The 24,415-nt window shown below is 34.6% G+C and overlaps 1 protein-coding gene across 5 annotated transcripts in view; it reads right to left on the bottom strand.

The window, feature by feature from the left end:
• The window catches only part of mbc (myoblast city), a 53,647-nt gene that overhangs the window by 15,527 nt on the left and 13,705 nt on the right, over positions 1 to 24,415 (bottom strand). For 4 of the 5 annotated variants that reach the window (XM_070105710.1, XM_070105705.1, XM_070105707.1 and 1 more), the window contains 7 exons: positions 13,773 to 13,884; positions 4,462 to 4,618; positions 4,040 to 4,309; positions 920 to 1,864; positions 696 to 846; positions 436 to 630; positions 32 to 168 (listed from right to left, as the gene is read on the bottom strand). In XM_070105710.1, the coding sequence (XP_069961811.1) occupies positions 32 to 168; positions 436 to 630; positions 696 to 846; positions 920 to 1,864; positions 4,040 to 4,309; positions 4,462 to 4,618; positions 13,773 to 13,884 (1,967 nt within the window). Of the gene's footprint in view, positions 1 to 31; positions 169 to 435; positions 631 to 695; positions 847 to 919; positions 1,865 to 4,039; positions 4,310 to 4,461; positions 4,619 to 13,772; positions 13,885 to 14,065; positions 14,217 to 24,415 lie in introns of those variants that run through there. The other variant, XM_070105709.1, reaches the window with a different exon arrangement.

Genomic DNA, 24,415 nt, shown 5'->3' with positions numbered 1-24,415 from the left:
AACAAAAGGCGGTAAAGCCAAAGCTTTTTACCAAAATATTGAATAAAGCGTCAAGTATGTCCTGCAAAAATTTCACTACTTCTTCGCCGGGCACATTCGAAAGCGCATTCAAAGACTCTTCCAGTGTTTCCTTATGCGCAGACCAGTTCAGCAAACCCAAGAGGCTCACTAAAGGTATTTTTATTACATTTAAAAAATATGCAAAAGTTTAAATAAATTAAAATTATACAATACACTCAAATTACAAGGTGTTTTTTTAGAATAAAAATATTTTAAAAAAATATCTTTTCTCGTTTTTTCATAAATAATTGGAATATTTGTTCTTCAAAATAAAATAAAATAAATGATTATTGTTTATATCTTGTTTTTAGCATTAAACAAATCCACTTATGGACCACCCGGTAAATCTGTAAACATAATTTTCATCATAATTACCGCTTTGTGTTAGTTTTGTGCTGCATAAATTAACGCAAATTGTGAACTGATCCTTGGGAAACAGCGACAAACCGCCCAGCGATGGCTTGGTGCCCTGCAATTCACCAACCGTCGATGGCAATTCCATGTAAACATTTGCATTCTTTTTGTCATACTTCTTGTGGTCCATCTTGTACACTGCCAGGATGTGTTGCCCTTGCTATTAATATTCAGAACAAAAAAATAATTATTATTCCGTTATATTATCAACTCGTGTCGACTTGCCAGTATTGTCGTGCCATTGTCCTGCATCAGCTTCACATATGACAAGCCGAAGGGTTTCTCCGATTTGTCCTTTTGTTCGTTGGAGCTGCGATGTTTGAAAATAAATTTCAAATGGCACTGCTTGAATTCGTCTATCGGCACATGTATCTAAAATTACAATAAATATAGGAAAATATTAATTCTAATACGAAAAGTTGCTCAACAATCTTGTTGATCTTACCTTGAAGGTCTCCAACCACTTGGGCTTATCGTCATGATAATACACCACCGATTTGTATTCGTCAATGGGTGGATGTCCCGGGCCAATGCTCATCACACCGGGCACCACTTGTCCCTGTTCATTGCACACGTACACAGTCACCTCGACATTCTTCTCCGATGTCTTAGCAATGCGCGCGAATTCTCCACCACAAAGTGTCAAATACAGATCATTACGCACATCGCCTGGCAATATCACCTCAGGGAAGCCCATTTTACGCGCTAACGGCACATTTGTGTGTAGCAAGCGTGGGAAATCCTCTTTGATCTGTTTAATATCGCCCTGCAATACCTCAATGGTGACAGCCATTTTAGAATCGATCTTGCCGATATCTTTATTAGCAATCAATTTGCGCAGCGTGCCATCTAGCGTGTCCTTTTCGCACAACATAAATGGTAAGTCCAAATTACCACGGAAATCATCGGGCTTATGCAATATGGGTGTGAGATCTTTACAGGCGACACCAAAAGGTCGTCGCATGATATACTCGGTGCTATTGAACGAACCACTCGAACTGATCGAGAGTTGTGAGTGTTTCTTGCTTGATGGCGTTAACATGGCCGTGGTTATACTGGCGCGTTTCGAGTCATGCTCCTTCATTTCCATGGCACCAATACGTATCGCATAACATACAAGATACATTTTCGGTATACTCAGATCGGTTTTGCTGAGATCGGTGAAGAGTACACGATTATTATCGAATTGATCGATATCTCGTGCAATGCCGGTGCGCGACCATTTGACGACATAATTCTCGCTTATCGGCTTGTGTGATTCGCCATCGAATAGTGTGAAGAGCAGATCGGAATCCTCTTGGAACTTACACACAAAGGCGTTCACATGCAGCAATATGTTGTGCGAGTATTTGTTGAGTGGGCGTGGTGAACGTTGAATTGTTTGCGGACGCTGGGGGAAGAAGGATATGGCGTTAGTTTCTAAAAATTTGATTTTTTAAAGAAATTTAAATTTCATTTAAATAAATCATAAATAATATTATAATTGAAATGTGAGAAGCTCCACAAATCCTTATGAGATAACATTTTTAAATAATTTTTTTTATCTTAGTTCAGATTGAAAAATAATTAACTTCAATTATTAAAACAATAAAATGCGTCTTAATTGGGTTTTGGAATATTTCAATCATCATTAATACTATTAATTAATTAGTTTATTTATAATATATGTGTTAATAATCTGAATATTAAAATTTTTTTTTCTTCTAATTTTGAGTAAAATAATTAATAACAAAACTACAAAATATGTTATATAAATTAGAAATAATGTCATCTTATTATACATACATATAAATTGAAAATATATATACATTTCATAAATAATGATAATGCTCAGCTTGTTTTTGGGTAATTATGTCCAAAATAATCGAAAATGCAACATTCAACCGATTAACCTTTTACTAACCTATGTAAACTCGAGTTTGAAAATTATCTGTTTACTATGAGGAAGATCCAAATGCTTACGAAATGAAAGGAAAGTGGAACAAAATAAAATATTAAATAATTTTTAATAATTGTAATTATTCTGTGAAAAGCTTTAGTTGGTTTAATATACATATTTAAATTGAATTCTATATTACGCAAGCAACGACTTGTGTCACATTCCACACCCATTTAAGGAAAATCGCATAGAATTAAATTTGTTGAGATATGAGAAGCCAACGAAAAGGTTTTTAAAAATTATGTTCAAAAACTTAATTTCAATCCAGCATTCCTAAATTTATTTAATTGAAATACACTCAAAGTAAAATTTGGCTAAACTAGGTCATTTAAACTGCGCGCGCAAACTCAATCGATAAAAAAGTTTTCCTAGGATGATACAACATTTTTCTTTGTTCGTGCGAAGTTTGATCTTCATATGTCAATTAGTGTTGGCAGATGTTTGTTTACGACACGAAAAGTTTCTCTAGCGATTGAAAAAGAAAATTGGAATTATTTAAAATGTTGAAAAAGGGTTTTGGGGAGTCTTCTTTATCACAAACACAAGTAGTTGAGTGGCACAAAGCATTCAGTGAAGATCGTGAAGTCATCAAAAACTTGCCTCATGCGAGTCGTCCATTCACCTCTGACACTGACGATAGCATAGAAAAAATTAAAGAAACTGTGCTGATGATCATCATGTTGACATCCGAGAGATAGCAAAGCATCTCAACATCTCTTATAGACTCATTTGGGTTAATGTTTTGGGTATGAAGCGTGTCAATACTGGATTCGTACCAAAAGAAGACCTGAACCTTTAGCAAAAATGGCGTTGAGTAGAAGTCATTCATCAAACGCATCATTATTGGAGACGAGACGTGAGTTTATGAGTATGACGTCGAAGTTGTCAACAATCTAGAGAATGGCGCCAAATACCAAAATTCGTTGAAGCTTAAAGCAAGTGTCGGCATGTTTGTATTGGCTCAAAGGTAGTCCATTTTGAAGGTGTTAATAAAGATTTGTATTAAAAAACCTGAAATGTGGTTTTTGTTTGTCAGTCCGGGTCAAATAAAATCAGGTAGTATTTATATGATTTACTTGTTTGTGTAGACTATCTTCTGCTTTGTACAGAATTTATTTTTATATTCAATTAATCGGAATTTTTGTTGAGATTAGGAAGTATTTAGCAAAAACGAATTTTGGACATAAAGTATTTAAGCTTAAATAGTGGAGAATTTATTTGTCTATACATAAGTACATATGTGTTTTCCAATAAATAATTAACTTTTATAAAAAATGTTTTAAACATTATAATAGTTAAAAAAAATTATATTGAAAGTGAAGAAAGCAAAATAATCACGCAAAAAACTTAAGGAACATTTTGCTATGAGTTGTAATACCGCTATTCTACTTATAATAAATTATTTTTAAAACAGAAGCTAAGACCTTGGTAAGTGCAATAACTGAAAAGAAGCAACAGTTTAGTTTGATTTTTTATTATGGTTACAGAGAACGCAAATATAAGTACATATATATATACTACGATTATTTACCATACGGAAATAAATACATATTATTGTAGTATACATATAAACTACATAAATACCAGCAAATAAATATATTTATGTAAAAACAAAAAAAAACCTACGTTCGCTTTGAAAATGCGATCCTGCGCATTCATATGATGCTCGTACAATTCCGTTGTGCATATCGCATTTGTATCCAATATGTCGCCGTTCTCATCACGCACCACCATATCTAAGCCCAGCAGACTGTTTCCTGTGTCGATTTGCGATGTGGCCATCAGCTTCACTTTACGCATCTCGTCCAAAGGCAAATTGCCCGATATAAGCAGTGCGCGATTATTATTCAACTCGATCATTTTTGCGCGTATAGAATTAAAGTCGCGATGTGTGATCTGCAAATGAATGAAAATAAACGGTTTATATGGATTAAAACAACCGTTATTGTTGTAGTAAGATAGGGCAGAATGGCAGTAAATGTTTAAATTAGCGTTTTATTCATGAAAATTAATGAAATATGTGAGAGACAGTTAACACTTGTACTCACCAAAAAATACTGTTTCAATATGGTGCCCCATTCCAAAAGAACTTTGGTGATTTCCTCAACGATCTCTGTACGTTTGATGCAGTACTCGCCATTGACGATTGTGTAATCGCACAGATGTATGTAGCTTTTCGGAAATATGCCGCGTTGTTCTTTATGCCTGCAAGAAATATGAAAACAATAAAAAATATTTAATAAAGAGAAAAAGAAAGAAATGTGAATGGAAAAAATAACTGAAATTAAAAATATCTGCGTTAATAAATATGGCAGGAGGCAATTAATAAAGCGCGCATGACAAGCATGGGAAGACAAGATTCGCAGTTTTGCGACCAAACATACTTACTTATATATACATATGTGTGTGAAAATGTATAAAAGAATGGTTGTTGTATTTATGTGGACATATGTCTGACATAAATTCGTATGTGACATAGTGTGGCGCAATTCTTGATGAATTGCTAAGAAAAAAAGTATAAAAAAATAAACGCCATAAAAACAAGAACCAACTAAATTATTAACCACAACAACAACAAAAGCGTAACAGACCAATGACAAATATGGGCACAAATTCTGACGAGTGTCATCGGCCATCTATGTATACTATATCTGTGTGCTAGACAAAAGGGGGTACAAGAAAGCATGCCTCGCACAAAAATGTCGTAGAAAATTGTTCTCTGCGGAGGGAGAGGCACACAGCACAGCAGATAACAATTATTAGATTGTTAGCTTATAGCTTGAAGAAACCACTAAGGAAAGATCCGCCAGTAAACCGTTCGGCGCAAGCGCAACACAATTACACACCTACATGTAGAGGAGCATTTTGCAATGAATGGCTGGTCTTTATGAAAAAGGTAATTTTTAATTATCGCGTACGTATGTATATATGCATTACACATTGAATATTCGGTATTTATATTACATTCAACTCGCTACAATTGTGGTTATAAGCTCACTTTACTTTGAGATTAACGATTTTGCGCGAAAATTGTGAAACTTACCAATGACTACCCAGTACTTTCGCAGGAAAAAAAATCTTAGAGAAATAAAATAAACATAAACACATGCATATATGTACATACAAAGGCACGTACTTCCACAAAAACGGTTCATTATTTTTTCACGCGCTAAGGTTACGGTCATTAACCGAAGAATTGTTTTTACATACTTCACATGAAGTTGACCAAAACAAAAGTGGCTGGCGAGTTGTTTAGACGTTAGAGGTGAAGCGGTGTAGAAGAAAATAGAAAACAGTTCAAAATGCATTCGAAATAAAAAAGTACAGATGTATGTATTTTTGTTGTAACACTGCTTGCGGCACATAAATACGGGTAACCGAATTTTTATACAATGCTAAAACGTTTGATATTTTTCTTTTAGACCATGTTTTTTGTATTTATGAATTTAGCTGTATTGAGCAGTCTTCTAAGCCTTGTAATTATAATAAATCAGCTTTTTTCGTGAAAGCTTGTTAGAAAGTATATTAAAGCGTGAAGCTTAACTTTGACAGTCATTACAAAAAAAAATATTATTGAAAATTAGTTACTATTAAATACATGGAAGTACACTAAACGCAACATCAAGATATCTTTAACCAATCAACAGGAAATTAGCTGCTGAAATGTATATGCTTTTGGAGCTTTTTTTTATACAATTTCATATGGTTCTTTCAAGCCTATTCTTAAATGTAGACAATACTCTATGTAGAGATATAATTAAATGATGTTCAATAAGAATCAATCATAAAATGAGACTTAACGCTCTGAAATGCTGTTTCTGAAATTAAAGCTTCTTAATGTTATGAAAATACTTTTTAATGGAACTATCAATTTAAATTTGTCGAATATCTTAACTCTTAACTCAAATCGGAGGAGAAGCTTCACTTTATGTACATATGTAAGAACTTAATCGAATATACTTTTAATGGTGTTAATCAATTGAAAAAAAAATTTGAATCTACATCTGGCTCTACAAAACGAATACAGAAGCACTTAAACCAACAGTAGGCCGCCACGATCATTTGTTAGAGTAATATAGAGCCCCATTAAAATGTATAAAGATAATTATAAAGAGAGTTTAGTAACCACTAGGTGTATTAAAATTTGCATTATGCATGACATTTGGCTACTGATAAACTTCCTCATTATCATATATCATATTCCTGATAAAATCCTCAGTATCGCGTTCAAAATAGGCTCCTGGGCCAATAAAAGCATGCCAACGCTTCAAATTTTTCATCCACTTGTTATAAGCCACGGCTGAGATTGTCGTCAATGACAGATTGTTGGATAGCTTCGATGTCATATTCATAAACCCATGGCTTGTCACTAAAATGTATTGAGTCGATTTATAAGAAATGTTGAGTTCCTCTGGTATTTTTCTCTCAAGCACTGTTTCTTTAACTTTTCAATGTTATCTTCGTTAACATATGTAGGTGGATGGACGACTCGCATGAGGCAAGTTTTTGATTACTCCAAGACCTTAACTGTATGCTTTGTGTCACACTTTTGCAACAATTTTAACGATATCGTAGTCATGGTTCCATTGGAATCCCAAAATTTCAAGCAAACTCACTGTTCAGTTTTACTAAATGGTAAAAATCGCCAGAAAAACTTTTCGCATCTAAAACAAGCAACTACCAACACTAATTGGCAAATGGAGATCAAACTTCACACGAACGAAAAGGTTGTACCAAGCTAGAAAATAAATAATTGATATGGTTAAATTTGATCATATGGTAGACTATGAAATAACCAGAGTCGGTTCCTTTTTACGAATTCTTACAAATTTGTGCAATGCTGCCAGTGTTTCTCAAAAATTGTATAACCAATGATGCTGTCTGCGTTTTCAAGTAGACTAAAAGTAGTCAGTAGCCATACGCAATATAAAATACTGTTATAGTAGCCAAGACCGGCAACTATACACACATCGCCTTACATAATTTGGGCGACCTCAGAACATTTTGTATTTGAAACTAACCTATGTAGGCCATATAATAATTGCAAAATAAATTATGATTCTACTGAGATTATACGGAAATTTCTGCAAAAATATCCGTTATCATATATTTCAAAAGATAATGCTGATTTTTTTCACATCGTTAGAGCAATTAATGATAAAAAATACATTCCAATTCCGGTCAATGTTAGTAATCATATCGGTCAAGTCGTGAGAAAGACACACAAAATTAAGAAATTTTGGTGGGACTTTTATTCGATATTTCCTCACGAAGATGTTCAATCAATTTCCACATTTAAGCATTTCATTTTAACTCTTTTATTTGTCTGACCCTTTCGACACGCTGCCAGTTTTTTTTTATTATTTTGTTATTTATTTTCTTTTTTTTCATTTATGAACATTTTGTTATTGTCATTTTTTTTTCACTTTTATTGAATCATATTGCTGTCATTTCCGAACCCAGCGCGGCGCACTTAATCACGCATTTGTATGAGTGTAAGTGCGCGCAATGTCTTTCAAGTAAGTAAGTGTGTGTGGACAGCACGGGTCAGTTGGAATATGAAAGAGGTCAGTGCTGCGCGTTAATGGTGTATGAAGATAAAAATGGAAAAAATATAAAATATATAAAAAAATGGGAAAACATAAATTAAATACAAACATACCATATGGACACATACATACTTGTACACATACATAAGTGTGGCTTATAGACTATAGGAAGCAAAGATTTACCAGCGGAGGCATTCGAAATGTGTGGTGTCACTGCAGTCAGTCAACACTAGAGTTGATGATAAGAACCTGCACTGAGTACACACATACATACATGCATGCATATACAAACACAAGTTTCAAGTTTAAAATTGAATTTCTATGCTTTGGAACTACTGGCCAGTAGTGGCAGGGTTTATCAGGTCTTAAGTGGATGGGTGAAACGTTGGAGAGGTCAGTGGGCACAAACGGCGGTTATAGTTACACATGTTAATATGTATGTGTGCATGAGTGTACCATAGATAAAACACCGAGAATGACAGACCCAGCTACGAAGGAAACTGTAGATAACAGCAACGCACACATACTCGTAAACATGTATCCAAACAAACGCCACTCATTTATCATTTATGGTGTGAAATTGTTGTTTGTTTAAATGCACGATTTGATAAAGCAAGTCATAAAATAACAACGAAAAGCGAATTGAGCACAAAACAAGGCATTATAAAGGGTGTTGAGAAATAGACAAGCGATGATAGAAGGTCGGCAAGCAAGCAGAAGTAAATATCCGTGGCGGACAGGATGAAAGCCGGCAAATGTTTGCAAACGTCAAGCGGTGATCGCTGATCGGCGATCGTTGTTTGGCAATGTGTGTGTGCAAATCATATGGCGCCGCACAACGGGATTTTCACACCGTTTGCCACGTCACGCAACACATGTCGAGGAATTCGAAAAATTGTGTTGCATTGCAAGGAGTCGCAAATGCATGTGAGTGTGTGTGTGTACACTTGCGCAGTATGCGTGTTGCTTGACTTTTGGCATTCGCGGTGATAGGGACGATCCAGAGGCATGTTAATCAGTATGGCAGCAATTATTAACATACGGTTGTATGAATGTGTGTTGCTATTGCAAATAAAGGAGTGCCAACATGTGTTTGCAGTCGCATGCGAGAGTGATTGTTAAACGGTGTGGTTTGGAAACTGATATTAATAAACATAACATACATTTACGATATTGTTGCCGGCACAAATGCACACAGTCTTACTATTTATACAAAACTTTGTGTGAACGGAAGCGATTTAGCAATTTGTCATAAAAACTAATTATTTGGTATAACCATGCATACAGGTTGGTTAACAAGTTTCTGCTCTCACCAAGAAATAGAACTACTAGCACCAAATTTTTTTTCAAGTTCGTACATCTTTCGTGAGAACACATGCAAAGTTACTAGTCATTCTGTCAATTAATTCTTTGTATACAAGCCATTTAAAGTTGACGTGTCAGTATTTTTTTAATATGGAAAAAATGGAATAACGCGCTGTGATTAGATTCTTTGTATTGAAAGATTTAAAAGCAAATGAAATTTATGAACAATTGTTAGAAGTTTATAAGGAGTCCTCACCTTCAAAACGCACCGTTGAATTTTGGGCTGGTGAATTTAAACGTGGTCGTAGGTCGTACTAGACTTGAGGACGATCCATGCGAAGGACGACCAAAAACAGCAACCACACCAAAAAGCATTGAGCAATTAAGTTCATAATATTGCTAGTGAAGATCCAAGTTTGACCAAGCGTGAAATTGCTGATGCCATACGCATCTCAGACGAACGAGTACTTCATATTTTACATGGAGATTTACATATGAAAAAGCTGTTTGGAAAGTTAGTGTCGCACACGTTAATAATTCAACAAAAACTGGATCGAATACAAATTTCTCAGCATCATTTGGAGGGTTTTAAGCAGAATAAAACTAATTTCTTGCATCGTTTTATAACTATGAATTAGACTTGGATCACCACCATGATTCTAAATTGAAATAAGAACAGGTGAAGTCACAACCAACAGCAAAGAAGGTTATGGCATCAGCTTTTTGGGATGCAAAAATAATTTTGTTACTTGATTATATGCAGAAAGGTAAAAAAATCAACTCTGAATATACTGCAGTCTTTTGGATCAGCTGGATGAAAAAATTCGTGAGAAAAGACCTGAAAAGACCATGCAATCATTTTTCATCAAGACAATGAATTTGCTCACAAAGGTGTTTTAACAATGACAAAATTCAACGAACTAAAATACGAATTGCTTGAGCATCCACCGTATTCACCAGATTTAGCTCTCAGCGACTACTCTCTTTTCAGAAACCTGAAACAATTCCTTCGTGGAAAGCGTTTTTCGTCGAGTGAAGAAGCTATTACAGCCGTAGACGGGCATTTTGCAGAGCTTCCGAAAAGTCATTATAGTGATGGCATTAAACTATTGCAGGATCACTGGAATAAGTGTATTGAAATTAAGGGAGATTGTAATGAATAAAAAACATATTTCTATCAAAAACAGTATTTTTTTCGAGCGCAGAAACTTTTCAACCAACCTGTACAAATAAGACGAATCAACATTTCAATTAAAATCTACAAATTGTTATTTTCTAAGTAAAACAACAGATATATGAAGATATTGAAAGATAATGCGGCAGAAGTTGATGTTGTGAGTAGGTGGACCCGCACGTACACACTTGCATATGTACAGTTGTGATCAAAATAATAGCAGTCCTAAGAACCAAATTTTTCGAAAATAACATCTGATCAAAATTGACTCGGACTAGTCCATTTATAGTAAACTGTCTGAGGTAAAAATAAGCTTAAAACAAAATATTTTATCTTGCCACTTCTAAAATCTAAAGAGATCTAATTTGAACCGAATTGAGCCATTTAAACCGCGCGAGCAAGCAAATCGAATCGATAAAAAAATTCCTAGATTGGTACAATCTTCTTTAATGTTCGTGTGTAGTTTTATCTCCATATTTTAATTATTCCGTTGGCAGCTGTTTGTTTACGCCGCCAAAATTTTTTCGGGCTATTTTTACCATGGAAACAAAAGTATTTCAGTGCCACAAAGCTTTCAGTGAAGATCGTGAAGTCATCGAAAACTTACCTCATGCGAGTCGTCCATCCACCTCTGACACTGACGATAACATCGAAAAAGTTAAGGAACAGTGCTTGAAAATCGTAGTGTTGGCATCAGAGAGATAGCAGAGGATCTTAACATCTCTTATGAATTGACTCAACTCATTTTGGTAAGTATTTTGGGTATAAAGCGAGTCAGTGCTAGACTTGTACTAAAAGATCTGAATCTTTTGCAAAAACTACGTCGGGTAGAGAACGCAAAAGAGATGCTTGAAAATGTAGCTGAGGGCCCTACATTTATCAAACGCATCACTACTGGTCATGAGACGTGGGTTTATGAATATTACGTCGAAGCTATCCAACCATCTAGCAAATGGTGCTCCAAATGTGAGCCGAAACCGAAAAAAATCAAAATCCCATCCCAGCCGAGATTTATTAGGTCAAGTAAAAAGTTCGATGGCGTTATTGTCCATAGGAGGTGTTACGTGTCGCATCATGTCACGCTATACGGCGCTGAAAACGTGTTTATTCGTGCTAAAAGTTTGTCTTTGACAGTTTTTCGATTGATTGACTTAGTACGTAGTGAGCGTTCGTCAAAGATGGACACCAGCAAAGAGAAAATTCGCTATATTTTAAAATTTTTCTTCGATCAAGGCGAAAAAGCAGCCAAAGCGGCTGAACAAATTAATTTAGTTTATGGACCCGATACTGAAAACGAACGTGTAGCAAAAAAAGTGGTTTACTAGGTTCCGTTCCGGTAATTTCGATGTCAAAGATGCACCACCCGTCGGGAGGCCTGTCGTCGAAAATTGCGATAAAATTATGGAGATAGTGGAAACAGACCCTCACGTGAGCACTTATTTAATTGCTGAGGAACTAAAGATAAGAAAACAGTTTGGAACCATTTGCATAACCTTGGATTCAAAAAGAAGCTCGATAATTGGGTGCCACACGAGCTAACGCAAAAAAACATGATGGACCGAATTTCCATCTGCGAATCGCTGCTGAATCGCAACAAAATCGACCCGTTTCTCAAGCGGATTGTGACTGGCGATGAAAAATGGGTCACTTACGATAACATCGAGCGCAAACGGTGGTGGTCAAAGTTCGGGGAAGCGGCCCAGACGGTGGCCAAGACCTGATTGACGGCCAGGAAGGTTTTGCTCTCTCCGAGTTTTTTGTCAATAGGGACGCAGCCTTCTACGAGAGGGGTATAATGAAGTTGGCATCTCGTTGGCAACAAGTTTACGAACAAAATGGCGCATATTTGACTTAAATCGGACAAATGTACACAAAGTTGTCATCTTTTGAAAAAGTAATTAAAAAAACCGAACCAACTTTTTACTTAACCTTATATATCAAGTGTATAGATTTCCACACTATACTACGCAAAAGTAGCCTATTATGAAGGCGATAATAAAGAGTCGTATAAAAATATGTAAACATTTTTTTTTTCATGCCCTGATGAAATCATAAGATCGTGTATTCTCAAGTCACGTCTTTGGTCTACTTTTTGGGGTAACTGTTTGGTGATTTTGGCAATGATCTGTCTCTCTCTCGCCAAACATACATATACCAAATATTCACAACAAAGAATATTATCTCGGAAGTCGTTAGTGACCCAGTTTTACTATCGACTTTTCATACAGGGTAATTAATAAGATATATAGACACATGTTCTCATGTAATTTTCAGTTTGCTGGAAGCCACAAAAATTGCGAAAGAGTGTAAGACACATTTATTTATATTATATATTTTACTTCGTGCGGTTGTTAAAAATGCCATTAAAAAACTAGTTAATTTTGCTTAAAATTGCTTAAAACTCAAACTCATTGGCTGAGAGAGTCGTGTCAACGGGGGCTCTCAAAGTAATGCGAACAAAGGTCTCATAGATCATTTGAGTTTCCAAATTAGTTATCGAACTTAGGCTTCATAAAACGAAAAAAAAATTTAAATATATTTACTCTTCTCATTTAGAAACTTAGCTTATGCGTCGCTTAACAAGATATTACTGGAAAAACGATCTTTACGTCGAATAATTTCTCGAAGCACTAATATCTTATTAGTTAATTTAATTTATCGAAAAAAATGCAAAAATAGATAAAGTTAAGTATTAATCTTGACAGTTTAGTTACTTGGTATGTTCCTTAAGAATAAAAATAATGTGAAATAAAACTTTAGTTTTTTATAAATTCGTTTTGTAGCAATCCCTATTACACCCTGAACAGGGTATATTAAGTTTGCCATGAAGTTTGTAACACCTAGAAAGAAACTTCGAAGACCCTATAAAATATATACATAAATGATCAGCATGATTAGCTGAGCTGATTTAGCCATGTCCGTCCGTCTGTATTAACGCGATCTAGTCCCTCAGTTTTTAAGCTATCGATCTCGAATTTTGCAGTTCGTATGGTATTATAATATTTGAATGCATGTATATTTGGAGGAGGGAATTAAAACTCGTCTATCGATATTTCCAATATTTGTTATCGATACTTTTTATGAATATTTTCCAATCTACCTACTTTTAAAAATTATTAATATTTGCATATATGTTTGAAGCCGGTAAATAAAAATCGCTTACAAAAAACAATATAATAAATATAATCAATTTATTAAATAAGAGCGAATCAAATATTTTTTAATGATATTAGTAAAAATATTACATTTGAATTAAAAATGAAAATATTTGGGTAGTTGGATAATATTTTCGAGCATTCAGTTTCAAAATTTTCATATTAGCTTAACTCACCTCTGCTTGTAACCATAATACCAATGTGTTGTGTCCTTCAGTACCACAACCGAATCACCCACATCCAGACTCAAACGGTGTGGCTTATCTTCCTGATCGAAATTGCATTTTGCTAAAAAAAAGAGAGGAAAAATTGCGGAAATTAGTTTTATTGCAATACAATCGGATTTTTTACACAGGAGTGTTAATTTTAACAAATTCGTAAGTGAATGATATTATTCACACAACGATTCTTTTATTATGGGTAAGATCAAAGAATAAGAAATTTTGAAAATAAAACAAATAAAACTCACAATAATTACTTGCACTTGAAACACTTTAACCACAACTGGGGAAATTATGGAAATTAGCCGCTTCAGTGGAGCGAACTGAAAATAGGTGTATAATAATTGCGCTTGAAATATAAACAAATGGCGCAACCAGAGCGTTTTGCTGACACGTCGCTACTAAATAATTGCATAGAAATCTTTCAGCTTGATCGGACATTGCGAAACAGATTTCATATTTGCGCTCAAACGTGGTTTATGGGGGAAAACAATCATATTTATTTTATACAAAACTCAGTAACTACGTGCAATATGTGCGTATGTATATACATACTTATATACTATATAATAGTGGTGTTTTGAAAAAGCTTGGCACTTAGTACCAGCGCTTAAGCTTGACAGCAAAAAGTGTGTAATGAGAGCAATGTAGGAGACTCGAGCTGAAACGTGCGAATTTGTGGGAGATTTTATAGTTTTTACCTTCGCTTACTTGACTATTGCCGGTGTGCATACCTACAAGTACATACTTGTACATATGTAAATACATACACGCTTGTGCTACTGAAAGTGATTTTCTAAATTTGATTATGCGCAATTGTCGAAATGGGGTGAAACTAATAGATTCGTTGATAAAAAATATATTTTGCAAAAAGGCAAACATTTCAAATGTGAACTAGGGACACGTGTGCAAGGCTACTTGTGAAATTGGAACATGCAAATTACACTTACGAATACATATATATGGTCTATACACATATCATGCCATTTCCTGTGTCCACACAGGCGTGAGGTGTTAGGGTGCGCGTATCAATGAATTTGCAAGGTAATGAATGACTGCTAAAAAATAGTGTGAGACTATGTGTGTGTGTATATATATATGTATGTGCAAGTAAAGTAATTGTTGTATTTTTGCCACGTGAAAATAATAAAAAATATTGTGATACACAGAAACCAGGTGGCATAATCACGCTTGCTTCGTAATACTCGTATGTATATATTTGTTTATATATACATATACCAGTACCTATATATGCATGTTTGTATTTATGAATATTCGCACCGTAACTAGGTGAAGCATACAATTGGCCGGAAATTTTAATAATTTGACTGAGAATATCACACCAGCAAAGGGGCTTGCTTGCTTTATTTTTATTTATTTAAATTTCAGTTTATAAGCACGTAATTAATATAATTCAGTGTTTTTACGCCAGCTTCAAGGTGTTTTTTAAATTGAGTTGGTAAAAGTTGTTTGATAAGTGAAAGTAATAAGTTTTCTTTTCACAAATCGCAATGAAAAAACATGCATATTTTTATAAATGTAATAATCAAGCGAAAAGAATGTATTTTTATTGAAAATCGTATTTCGTATGAACTGATTTTCGCAGGATTTGCGATTCAGTCTTATCAGTTACCGTAATTTGTGCATAAAAACACTAAAATCTCAACAGCAAAATATGCAGATGCAAAGTTAATATTAATATTTTATATATATTTCATTTTAGTTTTTCATTTTAATAAAATAAATAATAAATTAAATAATAAACAATTTTAATTTTCAACATAAATGCGTCCTGATTAGTAAGACTGCGTTCACACGAGGCTTTCTTATCGCTGATAATCGGCAAATTCTATTTTGTTGTCGCACATTACGTTTAAACGAGCAAAAGGACTCCGACAACTTAAATTGGACAATCTTATGGATTTATTTCATATCACAGCGAACTGTTAACACACAAAGCGTGCGGCATGGCCCATTCGTCTTTCCTCGTTGTCTCCTCAGCTCTGGTTTGAGCACCAAATGACCGATATGTAGATTGCGAATAACTAAATGAATTTGGTGTGTTGGATATACGCGGGTTTGTATAATTTTTAGATCCTATAAAATACCAATAGGGATATCCTATTTTTGATTTAAAATGGGAAATTCAGACTCAGTTGGCGGCAATGTTTGATAAACCAAACAGCATTACAATAACTATCAATAAGAATTCTATTCTCGTATATAGCCATTTGCACGACAGTCGTGAAATATATGTGATGTGAACGGGACGGAAGCATTCCTCAAAATTATTTAGAGAATATTTGCTTACGCTACACACAGCTATAAGTTGAGCAAAAATAACAAGTAAGGAAGGGCTAAATTCGGTTGTAGCCGAACATTTTATACTCTTGCAACTTGCAAGGATCAAAGCCGAGAAAGTACCTTCAGGTGTTGGCAAAACTAATGGATTACAATCAAATTTGGTATCACATTAACAATATTGGAGGTCATAGACTCACTTGGTGCTCTTACTATATTTTACTTTCAGTCAGCGAAAATTATACTAAAATCATTGGGGACATAGAAATAGAAGGGAATTTTTGATATTGCACAGGTATACTTGAGACTAATTTTCAAGCAATCTTATAAATATATAAATATAAAAATATGCATATATGGAGTAAAATCAGCTAGACGTTTCGAAATCGTAAATATCAGCTATATGGGGGCTAAGGAAGGAAGATAATTCACATATTGGACAATATATGGGGTATAAATTCAACTGGGAAATCTTTATAAATATTAGGTATATGGGGGATCTGATTGAACCCATTTTTGACAGAACGGTATATTATTATCAAAAGAACATTTTCCCTGAATTTCAATTAAATATCTCAAAGATTGGGGAGTAGGCTTACTGTCTGACTTCGTTCATTTTCGCACATGGAAATATCAAAATAATCTTATGCACCAAATTTGGTTGAAATTGGTGGAGTAGGTTCGGAGATATGTGATTTCACCAAAATGTACGCGGTACCACGCCCAATTTTCACACCAGATCCCAACTACCTTTAGTACCGTTAAATGGGGAGTGAGCGTGGTTATTATTCGATTTCAACCATTTTCACAGAGTTTTAAGAGGTAAAAATTTACTTTTTCCCAGCAAGTTTGGTTGACATATACATTAAACTATATAGGGGCGGAGGTACGCCCACTTTAAAAAAAATGTTTGCCCACTGGTGTCCCTGGCTACTACGATCTTGCGATCTCCTGTACCAAATTACAGTTTTGTACTTATTTTGCAGCTGAGTTATGGCATTTCAAATGTTTTCGTTTAATGTCGTTTTGCGGCAATGGGCGCAATCGGAGCCCATTTACAGAAACAACCTAATTTTTCAAAATATCTAAATTTTTACTCAAGTTATCCCTTGCACGGACAGGCGGATGGACAGACAGTCACGCGGATTTCAATTCGTCTCGTCATCCTAATTATTTATATATGTATGTATATATAACTCGATACCTCGATTAGTTTTAGGTGATACAAACAACCGTTAGGTGAACAAAACTATTATACTCTGTAGCAACATGTTGCAAGAGTATAAAAAAAAATTGAGGCACACAAGTATATGTTTAGTAAAGCCTGAACGGCTTCGATTCATTGTTGCTTACTTACAAAATAAATTGTCAAAGTCAAACCCTTTTTGAGTGCTTTAGACTGGCCTAACCCTCAAAAAATGCATTGTAGTTAATATAAAAGATTACTAAAAACCACAAATCAATAGATGAACCGCTATTCAATACCCATCATTACTCCAGTAAACAAAAGCCAACTAGTGCACTGGCGAAACTTTAAAACTAGCGAAAACCGTTCGTAACCCACTTCAAAGTGGTTTCAATGGAAATTATAGCATAGCTTAACAACAACAAATTCAATTTACTTTCCCATTTCTTGATAGTTTTTGTTTTCTTCATTGCATTGTGCGAGTCTTCAACTGCACAAATCACATTCGCAGACAAATGCCAGTGAAAATATTTTAATATAAGTATGCAAAAAAAAAAAAAAAAATCGCCAGCAGACGGCAGACAGTAGCCAGTGGCTGGTAGCCGGTGCTCGATGGCTGAAGGCTGTTAATCATCAAGCAAAACAGCAACTACCATAGTTCACCAGCTACTTATTAGCATATCTGCTCTTTATGCGGTTACTTCCATGAGTATAACTTAATTTGTGCGCACTTATCTACGAGCACACATACCAACATACATGCATACACACAAACACACGTCTATCCATAAGTGCGCCTGTTTGTGGCTTTGCAATCAATAATAGACCAAAGCGAGCATACTTTTCTTGTATGGGAGTGTGTGTGTGTGTATGCTCGAAACCACACGCTAAACGGTGACTGCTACAACTCCACTTCAGCGTCCAATGACCGAAAATCTACGTAAGCGACAATAGACGAAGCGTACTTCATACGTGTGTATGTATGCGCCTGTGTATGGTGCACATAAAATGTCGTACAACATTGAAGCGACCTCCACTGCAACGCCGACAACAACAACAATAATAACAACAGCGTTTAGGAATGCAACAAGTACAACGAACAATGCTTCCTTCCACTGTGGCAGTGAAGTTGGGGGGCGTTGTGTAAACAATATACACACATTTTTACGTATCTACATACATACATACATACATACATTTGTGCATTAAAATACCGGCATTAAATTGGCAATCAACACTAAATGACATACTCGTGGCAATGGACACTCCACTCACGAACTCACTCGGCGGCGCTGATGGGGTGTGGTAATTGCAGCGCTGGCCGGCAGTAGCAGCGAGCGAGCGAGCAACTGGTGCTGCTCACTGCTGTTGTGCTATGCGGCGCGGTGTGGTGCTGGCCGGTTAGTAGCGACATCACCGCCAGATCAATTGCAATCGGCGGTGAAGCATGTCAAATATGCGCTGACAAAATAATATAGCATTTGGCGGTTAAACATGTGAGCAAGTACATATAATATTTATATATAGTAGATATGTATGTATATTTTAGTATTAGTTTTAGAGGTCAACTATCGCCGACACAACATTCGAAAACCAATAAAAGTTCAAAAGGCAATTGCTTGAAATTGGTTACACGCCATTTATGTACAACAAAAATTAGCAATAAATTAAAAATTTCGAAATTACAACAGCGATAATACAGACATACATACTCATCTAGAGTCTTCAATGTGTTTCGAGCTAGCTTGTAAGTTACAAATTGTTTTTCATACCCATTTGTAAGTGATACCTTCACCTATAGTAATGAACAAAACTGATTATAAGCTATATGTAGTGCAATACTTGGGCAGATAATTAGAATAGTGGAAAATTTTAAAATTCTATATTTTTGATTAAAGTCAAGTTATTATCGTAAAATATATTTTTTGCTCGCGGTATGCATATTCGACGATGTGTCTACTTTCAAAAGAGAAGCCGAACTTTTTATACCCAGAACAGGCCGCGAAGTTTTTAAAACACAGAAGGAAATGTCGAAGACCCTATATATAATATTTATGTATATATATTATATATATCTTAATGATCAGCGTGACGGACGAGGTTGATGTCCGTCTGTATATACGTGAACTAGTCTCTCAGTTTTAGAAATATCGATCTGAAATTTTGCACCTGTCCTTTTCTCCCCAAGAAGCTATTCATTTGTTGGAGCCGCCAATATCAGACCACTATACCATATTGCTGCTATACAAACTGAACAATCGGAATCAAGTGCTTGATGTGAAACTTATTTATATTTATTTTATTTGACGTAATATCTTCATGAAATTTGGCATGAGTTATTTCCTAAGGCAACAATGTAATCTCCGTAAAAGTTGTTTAGATCGGATCACTATAGCATACAGCAGCCATATTAGAATATTTGACCAGATATTTTTACGAAATTGGACATGGATTATTACCTAAGCAACGCTACAATAGCCGAAAAGATTGTTCAGATCGAAAGACTATAGCATATAGCTGCCATACAAATTGAACGATCAAAAAACTGTTTCGAAAGAGCACTGTTAAATGACCATTTTGTATAACACCTGAAAGTAATGTCCCTATGAATAAATGTTTTATATTTTTTATTTTTAAAAATCTTAGAACTAACAGAATTCTTCAGTTACTTTGGAGGAGATATTTACTGGCAGCTCGTTTAATTTTTTAGCTATTCAGCAAGATCTAAATGATATATTTGATATGACACAGAAACAAAATTCATTAGCAATACGGGGTTTAACTTCAGAAGCTGTACATCGACATCTAATAAGGAGTTTACAAATTATTGCTTTTTACCTAATTATTTTCTTACTTTAAAATATTTTAAATTCATATTGCGCCCTGTACTAATATATATTGAATAACGATCAGAGACAAAATCGGTTTCACCGTGGTTGAACGTCGCAGCATATGGCTGAAACCCATATCTTATTTTGTCTAAAAACAACAGAAATTTCTACCTTACATAACAAATGACAAGGTGAGAGAACTTGAGCATGTTTAAAGACCCAACACAAAATTAATACTCAAGGTTAAGTTGTGTTATCGATTATCGATAAATAACTGTGTAGTTTAGCCATTCGTGAGCAGCTCACTCAAATTGTTTACCAAAAATTCAGTTAATTGCATTATGTGACCTTATAAAATACATAAAGAGAAACTGAAAGAAGAAAAAAAAATTAAAATCAACAAATAGCAAAACTAAATATTTAAAAGGAAAAAAGAAGATGATCATTCAGTTTGTGGAGCCTTTAAAAAAGTCAAAAAAAGGGCATAGTTTTTAATATTTGAACAAAATTTATTTCCTTAACAAAACATTGTCTTTTTTATTTACGCAAGAGAGCTCGAAGAATCGAAACTTTTCACACATAAAATATGCAATTTTTTTTACCTGTTAGACAGAATTGCGCCTAACGTGCGAAAATTATTGAACAGTAAAATTGTTATATGAGTTTAACGCACGAAACGTGAGATTTGGAATTATGCATGGTAATTCATCAAAATAAACTGAACATAAATGTCAAAGAAAGATGGGAAAGGTATTCCTATAGGAATTTCTGTTCTTTAAACTATGTACATATGTATATAAACACCCTGTAAAAAATGTTTTACAACAGCAATGAAGTTAAATATTTATAAATTATTTATAAACGTGCACTTCTCATAACCTCACTTACGTAATGTAATATAGGGAAGTAAAAAAAGAGTAGAAATAGTAAATATTTTCAGAAAAAATTCTCGTACTTACATATGTACATATGTATATAATAAATGCCTGCGCAAATTAAAAGTAAAATGGATTGCTATAGAAATGTTTATTATTTAAACATTTTCTTATTAACTTGTTGCTAAAATTAGCAAAAACAAAACTCACAACAAGTTCATTTATTCGTAATTATAGATAAGTGTGCACTTGGAAGCATAGTTACTAGGGTACGCCAAAAACGAATCTAACCCATAAATATATTAAAATTAACTTATAATTATACCCTGAACTGGTATATACAGTTTTTGAGATATCGATCTGAAATTTGGAACATGTTCTTTTCTTGCCAAGTAGCTGCTCATTTGTCGGAACCGCCGATAACGGACCACTATAGCATATAGCTACCATACAAACTGAACGATCAAAATAATATCCTTGTGTGGAAAACTTTTTTATTTGACAAGATATTTTCAAGAAATTTGGCATGAATTATTGTTCAAAGCAACGGTACAACTTCCGAAGAAATTTAGAATTAGATCGGACCACTATAGTATATAGTTGTCATATAAACTAACCAACCAAAATCCAGTTTTTGAAAAATTTGTTTACTTAACAAGATAACTTCAGCAAATTTGGCAAGAAATATTTTTATACATCTAAGAAGCTACGGTGCTACCAAAAATAAAGTTTTTCCTTTTTAAAATTAAATTTCACTTTACTAAGTAAAAAATAAAATTCTAAATATACGAAATTTTTAATTAAATTGTATATTTTACCTTTATATCTATATTTTTATATTATCCGCAAAAAAATGGAATCCTAAACGGTTCAAAAGTTATGGAATTTTTATGTAAAACAGATTTTTTTAGTTCTTTTATATGGGGACAATTTTAATGCTTACCGACACCTTTTAAAATTAAGCTAAAAATTCTGTCTGGCAAAGGAAAATTTTTTTTTTGCGTACAGGTTCGTTTTAACCTATGAATTCGATAGGTTAGTATTTGACTCACCCTTATGCTTACCATACATATGTATGGGATGTAATTATGTGGTGAGTATGTACGTAATTGCGATTACTTCCAGTATTTATATTTAAATACATTCATAAGTACATACATACATATATGTATATGTATACCAAAATAATTTGCATACATACTCATAAGCATATTTATAAAATATGAGCAGAAGAAAATTACATTAATTGAGCAGGCGCTATTTCCAGCAGCGTTCACGCAAACACCCCACAACAAGCAACACAACCCACAGCTGGGATATAAACTTGATGAAAACAAAATCACAACAAAAACCGCTCAATCAATTTCTTGGAAGCACCAACGCAGTGAAATGACTCACACGCCAAAGCAACAGCGTGATACGGTTGCGCCGAAGACGCCGATCGAACTGCTATATGCATACATACAAACATACATACTTATTTACATACATACCAAGGTGTTCATGTGTGTTTCTATTTGCATAGCTAAGTGAGTAAGTGGGCAATCAGCCGTGAAAACAAAAACTTATAATAAATATTTAAATTAGAATAGAAATTAACGGTCTGTATAGCAAGATATTACGGAGAGGGGAACAAAAGCGACGTCGGCGCCACAGGTGAATGCATGCAAATTAGCCGAACAAAGTAACAACAAACAATGCAACAACAACTTACATTTTAACTGCCGTGTAAATAGACTGAGCGCCGTTTGCCTTCGCACATAGTTTCCCAAAAACAATAAAACCAAATCGAAACCACTTAAAATAAGCACACTAAAAGTACAAAGATCTTAGAGTATAAAAGCAAATTTTAGTGGGAAGCTAAGAAATTTCTGACGCGACTGCCCAGCGGCCGGAAGTCATAAGTAATGACGTTGAAAGCGCTGAGCGACAGCGGGCAAACAGAAGCCTATAGTTAGCACACACACATGCATACATATTTACACTCACTCTTCAAGTGTAGATGCAGGGTGTGCAGATAAGCAAAGGAAGGTGCGGCGCAACACACACACATATACTTGTATGTACATCCTTACATAAGTACACACTCAGTAAGCGTTTAGTATGACGGTCATGGCTGAATGGCGGGCCACTAAATTTCCCTTTATGAATTCGTAAGTATGGGAAATATAAAATTCAATGCCACAAAATTTAAGTCAAAAGTGAGTGCGCTGACAGCAGCAACGGAAATGCAACAGGAGATACCAGCGGATGGCGGAAGCAGTAGAAATTATGAAAAGGTGGCTATTTATGCACATGTGTGTGTGTGTGTGTGTAAAGGAAGCGTGCTTTATGAGCAATTATGCAGAAATGTCAAACAAATCGAAAAGCAAAAGGGACAACACTTGAAGCATAAGTACACACAGTCAAAAATACGAACATACATACATATGTACATACCAACAAGCAGACAGGCAGCATTTATCTTACAAATATATTAACATAAGTAACAACAACTGCAACAAAATCGTCTACAAGAGGCTCGACTGATGTAACAAAAACACTTAAACCAACTAAAAACAAAAATAATAACAACAACAACAATAATAATATGAAAATCTACACCCACATAAAGTATTGTTGTTTCTGCCGTTATTTTGTTAACAATCCAGCATTGAATAAAAAGCGTGACACGACGATGAATAACTTGCGGAAGAAATGGCAGCAGCTTCCTGTGTTTGTGTGTGTGTGTCACTCGAACAAAAATCTTACAAAAATTAAAAAGTAGCGTGGATTTGTAAATAAAAAGCGACGCAAATTTCATGCGACACTTTATGAGTATGTATGCGTGTATGTATACCAATGAATCTCAGCGTTGAGTTTGCATTCACTCAAGTGCTGACAAATGCAAATACGATGGCTTATATCACCCAACACGGCGGAGTAACACGCTTTGACAAAAATTAAGCAAAATATAAATAAACATATGTATGTATGTGTGTTCGCTGCATACTTTCACATAAGCTTTTACCTTGGATGCAGTATTTGTTCGCGGCTCACAGTGGATCAAAGCTGCCAACCAAAAAATACATATTAAAAGTAAATTTTAAATAAAGTTATTTAATTTCAAACGCGCATAATGTTTTCTTTTTTATAATTATCTTTTTCTATTTTGTCTAAAATTAATTCATTGGCAATGAATACAACAACTCGTATGATCGGTCATATTGACTATACTGTTCAAATTGTAAATATATACTTGTATGCTGTAGTGGTCCGATATTGACGGTTTCGACAAGCAAGTAGCTTTTTGAGGAGAGCAGAGAGACAGATGGACATGGCTAAATCGTCACGTTATGTTGATCATTTATAACGTACATACATATACACTTTATAAGATCAATGTTACTTTTTGGGTGTTACAAA

This window comes from Bactrocera oleae, chromosome 2 (assembly GCF_042242935.1).
Source record: "Bactrocera oleae isolate idBacOlea1 chromosome 2, idBacOlea1, whole genome shotgun sequence".
NCBI classification, from domain to species: Eukaryota; Metazoa; Arthropoda; class Insecta; order Diptera; family Tephritidae; genus Bactrocera; species Bactrocera oleae.
This window is presented reverse-complemented; position numbering and strand designations above follow the sequence as displayed.